The following is a 6,217-nucleotide window of genomic DNA, read 5'->3' as shown; positions in this document are numbered from 1 at the left end:
CTTCTTCTTCTTCTACTTCTGTTTTTTTCCTCCGGTTCTATTCTTCCTCACACCTTTGAGCCTTTGTGTGGTATTGTACGATGGAGCTGGCTTGGGTCCCTGCTCTCTAGTCCCAGTTTGCCTCCCGGCCAGCTGGCTCACGACCCCCCGATCGGATGCTGCCAGCCGGGGCATGGCTCAGAGGCAAGGTCTCCAAAGCTCTGAAGCCAGGGGAACTTGCATGAGGGAGCCGGAGTTGTTGTTGTCACAGTTTAGGACAAGGCGGGCTTGGGAGTGGGGCTGGCACCTGTTCAGCCAGCACCCAGCCAGGAGAGGACCAGGATAGGTGTTTCTCTCATGGTATGTGGAGCTGTGGGCTCATCAGCCTCTTATCTGGAGTTGTGGTTGTGCCGAGCTAGAAGGTTCTCCACTGGCGGGTGGGGCAAGATGCTCGTCGCCAGATGTGGTTTTTACTGAAGGGTTTGGTGTCCTGTACCCACGGCAGTCAGGTAGAGCAAAAAGGTTAGGGGTTAATGGGTGAGGAGAGATTGTGAGTCCTCCTGCAAGTGGGCCAAGACACAGAACGAGGATGTCATGGGAAGTTAAGGGTAGCCGGGTCCTCCAGAGTATCAGGTTGGCAGGTTTACTTCAGGACACCAGGCTTTCATAAGGATTTGTCAGTCCTGCTGCTCCTGGAACTGGTCCAGAGATTTTCACATGCACTCAGCAGCCTGCTTCAGCCCTGAATGGGCCAGACCGGCCCCCCACATCCCTTAAACCACTCATGCAACTTATGAAAAGTAGGAACGCTTTAACAACCACAAAGGGCCAGTGCCACTGCAGCTTTAACCCTCAGCCGTGAGTCTAGCATGTCCCTGTCCATCCTCTGCATCTCCCTGCCTCACCTCCTCACCCTCGCTGGAATCCTGGAGTGCTGCGACCAGGCTGAGTGCTGCCTCTGCTCATCTTCATACTGTCATCGCTGTGTGCCACGCCCACGTCCTTCCACAGCGTGTGGTCTTGTTGAGCAGCTTTGAGTAATGAGTTCTGGAGCCGACCAGCCTGCCTGCTTCCATGGCCTCCTCGCTAGCTTGGTGGCGCAGGTAAGGACAAGCTGAAGCAGCTCTTTATCCTTGCAAGCCCACCCAGGTGTCTCTGCAGCGAGGTCAGGCCAGGCGTGTCAAGGCCAGCTGTGGATTGTCTGTAACAGTGATGAAAGAGCACAGATCTCACTGGAGATGCTGGTATGACCCCCACTTTAGTAGGCCCACGCTTCGGTAGGTGATCTAGGTTACAGTATCCTGGTTTCATGACGGTTCTAATGTTCTGTGTGAATCTGTCCGAGGGGTTTGATGGAAATACCTACAGGTGCTGAACAAGGCAACCAACACATACAGTATGTAAAATGCAGATAATGGTGGAGCAGTGAGGAGGGATAAGGAGGGAAGCTCAGTGCTCTGCTCTGCAGACGACTCCTGTACCTTCATCCAAAGGGTAAGACTGGTGTGACTTGGTGACTTGGGCTCAGTCTGGACCATGGAAACACAAAACCTTCCATCAGACCACATGATCTTCACTTCTAAACCTCAGGCCCACAAAGTCAAGATGAGCTGGGAGTGGGCGATGACAATGACTTCATCAGTTGATTGTTAGCGAACTGTGGCCCTGAGCTGTGTGTCCACTTCCGTTATTCATGCTTTTGTATTGATGTAGTTCAGTGGCTGCATGTCCCCTCAAGCCCCTCACACCATCAACCCTGTAGCGCTGCTCATTTGGCACTGACAGATAAGTGACTGGCCATTTATACTTAATCTATTTGTTTCAGACATCAGAAAATCTCCCAGCGCTTGTTCAGTAAACTGCAGCAATCATAACATCTGGATCAGAGAAGTCTTGGCATTCAGGAGGAGCTCGTAACTGTCCTGACTTAACCATGTTTCCACCCAATAAACTGACTCATGCACAGGTCATGTGACTGTTCTGCTCAGATCAACCATGTTTTTGTGCGTCTCTCTGTGCCTGTCAATCATACCCTCACCATGTGCTGGCTTCCGGGGGATCCCCCTGGTTGTTAAAGCTCCCTGACGGGTGGAGCTGCTGAGGCACGTAGGACGGCCGCTGCTGAATGAGCTGAGGTTAGTTGCTTGTAGCCCTCAGGGGCCTTTACAGCAGGTACCAGCACACGCTGCAGCTCAGCAGGCGCCTTTGTATTCTTCTCCTCCTGAATTTGTCCTCACTGAGCCCCCGTGCTCAGATTTGAGGGCCTGACATTCTATGCATTAGTCTTAGTGTGTGTGCGTGTGTGTGCATGGATGGCTGCAAATGTGTGTGTGAAGTGCCTGAGCTCCCAGCTGACATACTCCAGAGAGGAGAGCTGGTCTGAACAGGTCCGTGTGTGAATGTGAAACTGTGGTTTACAGGAGGAAGCGCGTGAGGGACCCTGTAGGTGGGGCCGTCTTTGGTGGCCACATGTTGACACTGACACACACTAATCAGTGGGCAAACAAAGTAATTTAGTCGCTTTCAAGTCGCTGCTCTGCTTGAGAATGTTGTACCAAATCTCCTGAAATAGAAACCTTTCAAGTTGCCTCGGGGTAATTTGGAAGACATCATTAGGCTTTGAGAGAAAAAGAAAAAATTTGTGCCAGGCAGAGCCCATCGCCACCTTTAGACACCAGGAATCTCTTCATTGTGCCCTGGTAGAAAGTGGCTAGTGTCATGTAAATGCCTGGTATTTTTTCCCCTCATCATGCTTTTTGCTGGAAGGCCACGCGTTTCAATGCAGGACTGCAGCACGGCTGTCTCCCAGAGCCTCACAGGAGGCTTTGTGCTGTCACTCTTAGGGTGGAGGGAGGGAAGGGGTGGGGCTCATGGGGCTACTAACAGTGAACTCAATGAACCCCCAGGAGTCTTGGCCATGTCCACCACCCTCCCACCTTTTCACTAGCATCCTTCCTTTTCCTTTTCCACCCCCCCCCTCTCTCTCTCTCGCCCAGTCAGCTACTAAACTGGACCGGATGCCAATTGGAGCTGATCCAGGAACTGGCCTGTCACAGATGGCCTATCGGGGCAGCCACAGAGGTCACCTGACATGTTGATTGAGGTTACACAGGGAAAACAAAGGGAAAACAGTTCTGTGAGAGTCGTGTAACTGGCGGCTAAAGAGTGGCTGTTTGCTGCCCTCTGTGGTTGAAGGTTGAAGCCTGGTGAAGTCTGACCACGCCCAGCCCCACCGACGGGTGGGGCTGGGCGTGGTCCCTTCTGTCCCGTCTGTGACCTCACCGGCAGTGATGTCACAGGGAGTAAATTGCTATCACAGTGAGTTAAACTTATGGAGGTCAGCGAAAAATTTACGGGATATTGTGTGTGTGTGTGTGTGTGTGCATGTGTGTGTGTGTGTGTGTGTGTGTGTGCATGTGTGTGTGTGTGTTTGTGTGTGTGTTTGTGTGTGTGTGTGTGTGTGTGTGTGTGTGTGTGACGTCAGTCATCATGTGGACTTAAATGGAATTTCAGGTGATGCCAGGCTCTTCTTCAGGTGGGGGGGGGGGGGGGCTTTGAGCAAAGTCAATGATAAAGGTTTGAAACATGTCCACTCAAGTGATGCGCAACAGTGACCGATTACCTGTTTGTGTTGTGTCTCCATCAGATGAGCTCACGTCCTCCAAGTCTGGCCTGTATTTCCTCATCTCTAACGAGGGCAACCAGAACCTGTATGCCTCACAGGCAAACCTGTGGCTCTACTTCCGAGTGCTGCCGGCTGGGCCTGAGAAGGGCCTCCGGCGGAAGGTGACAGTCAAGATCCACTACCAGGAGGCTGGGGCTACGAGTGGTGCAGAAGGAGGTCTAGGAGGTGGTGGGGGACGGGGCACAGGGCGCTGGACACTGGTGGAGAAGCGGGTGGATCTGAAACGCAGTGGCTGGCATACTTTTCCCCTCCTGGAGGCAGTGCGGGCCGTGTTTGGGAAGGGTAGCCGGCGGCAGGACCTGGAGGTCCACTGTGAGGGCTGTGAGACAGCTGGTGTGGCACCAGTGCTGGTGGACCCAGGAGACCCATCCCACCGACCCTTCCTTGTGGTGCGTGCACGGCAGGTGGACGGAAAGCACCGCATTCGCAAGCGGGGGCTTGAGTGTGACGGTACTAGTGGGGGCCTTTGCTGCCGGCAGCAGTTTTACATAGACTTCCGCCTGATTGGCTGGAATGACTGGATCATTGCGCCGGCTGGTTACTATGGCAACTACTGTGAGGGCAGCTGTCCGGCGTACATGCCAGGCGTGCCAGGCTCTGCATCATCCTTCCACACTGCTGTAGTCAACCAGTACCGCATGAGGGGAATAAGTCCAGGCTCGGTCAACTCCTGCTGCATCCCCACCAAGCTCAGTACTATGTCCATGCTGTACTTTGACGATGAGTACAACATAGTCAAGAGGGACGTGCCCAACATGATCGTGGAGGAGTGCGGCTGTGCTTGAGACCACACTGACTCTCAATCATCTTCAAACAGTCAGTCAACGGCCTTCTGTACAAACAGGACGTTATCACGGTACACATATTCAGTATATCTATAGCTACTGTATCTGCAAGCAAGACACACTGTAGTACAGCCTGTCCAGGTGTGCATGTGTTTGCACTTGTTGGTGCGAGTGTGTATTTATCAGACTGAGTGACATGCTTGCTGTCGCAGTTCTGCCCAACAACTGGTCAGCGATGGGGCAAGAAGGGAATGATTATCACCAAATGATGCTTTGCTCTAGTTTGCCATTTCTAGTCAAAAACAATGGCCCAGCGTTTCCTCCTGAATGAAGATGACAAGGAAAGTGACAGGATCAGCCGATGACATCATTGGCCTCACCTCTCAACCCCGCCCCTTCAACCCTCTTAAGTACTTCAAGCACATGACAGACTTTTGTTTTTTAAAGCACTGACAATTCATCAGCTTATACAATTCAGAACACTAGCACTTCACGAGTTTGCTGACAGACACAGTCTGACTGTCCTCTGGTGGAATTTGACCAGCAGCCCTTAATGCCTCGCAGGATGATTCCTCCACACTGCAGCGGTGAAAGAAAGTCCTCCCCAGAGCTGCTGCTCTTATTGTTGTTGTCATTCTTGCTGTCGACTACGGGCCTCAACCTCAGCTTACTGCCTGTCAAGAGTGCTGCAGGCCCTGTTACCATGATGACCCGGTAAAGATAGATCTCATAAGTGCACTTCAGTGGTGCGCTGGGAGAGAGCCTCCTCCTTCTGCCCCCTCAGCCTCAGTAGGAGCGGGCCTGCGGATGCAGAGACTCTAGTTTTGGCCCAGTGGGTCGCCACAGTGCAGTGCAGCACTTGTAGAAACTGAAATGCACACCCTGAATAGCACTTGTATAAAGAAATGCCTTCCAAGGGGTACTGAGTGTCCTGTCCTATTGCTAAATAAGTGCCACATGAGCTATGCAATGTATAGTAACTATACCCATACTCAACACGCTCTATTAGACTCAACACTCCTTCATTTGCTCTCTCTGTCTTTGGTTCTTTCTCCCTCTTTCTCTCTTCAGTCCTCGACTCTTTGTCAATACTTGAAATGTAATCTTTCGCTTCCTCCCAAAGCGAATGATTGTTGTGATGTTTGCACTGAAAAGTTGCGGGATTCGTGAAACAAAAACTGCCATTGAAAAGTTATTTTTATAGAAGTAAATTGATTTTTGTTTCAGATGTATTTTACCTAATTAATGGAACCAAAGAGGCCAAGATATTAGCTGTTGTACCAAGATGGCAAGGCCATTAGTTGTTGTGTACAAAACTGTTTTTGATCTTTTGCAAAAGGCCTACTGTATCAGGGTATAATATATGATTTCATTTCTTAGCTCTATTTTCAATCTCTGTTTTGTACAATACACAACACATCATTTTTCATCTTTAATTCTATTTTTGTTTCAGTTTTCTATTTAATAAGAAAGTGATTTTTAGTTTCTGTTTAAGAATCATTTAGTCAAATAAATGTCTCCTGTACAGTTTATGTAAAATAAAATGTTTTCTTAAATTTTGTTTAACTGTGGAAATTATTTCCAGCATCATTTTCTGTCCCTGAGGGTTGGTGGGCTGGGTGAGAGTGGAGGGGCGTCCTAGCAGCTACCACACCTCATCCACATTAGCGCTTGAGACGTTGCTCTCTCGTCGTCTGTGTCAGTCGCATGCTGAAGATGCGCCGTTACCACCAGGAACAGCGACGCGTGCAACACCTCTCATACCTGC

At 50.6% G+C, this 6,217-nt stretch overlaps 1 protein-coding gene across 1 annotated transcript in view; it reads left to right on the top strand.

The window, feature by feature from the left end:
- inhbb (inhibin subunit beta B) overlaps positions 1-5,976 on the top strand; it is an 11,184-nt gene extending 5,208 nt beyond the window's left edge. Inside the window, exon 2 of the mRNA XM_086221052.1 lies at positions 3,626-5,976. Coding sequence (XP_086077178.1) covers positions 3,626-4,449 — 824 coding nt within the window. The 3' untranslated portion in view covers positions 4,450-5,976. The remainder of the gene's footprint in view (positions 1-3,625) is intronic.
- Positions 5,977-6,217: the final 241 nt, after the last annotated feature.

Source organism: Aulostomus chinensis, chromosome 12, assembly GCF_037954235.1.
Source record: "Aulostomus chinensis isolate RoL2024-O1b breed Wild chromosome 12, RoL_Achi_v1.0, whole genome shotgun sequence".
In the NCBI taxonomy this organism is placed as follows: Eukaryota; Metazoa; Chordata; class Actinopteri; order Syngnathiformes; family Aulostomidae; genus Aulostomus; species Aulostomus chinensis.
The sequence above is the reverse complement of the archived record's forward strand: the minus strand, read 5'-3'. Positions and strand labels throughout refer to the sequence as shown.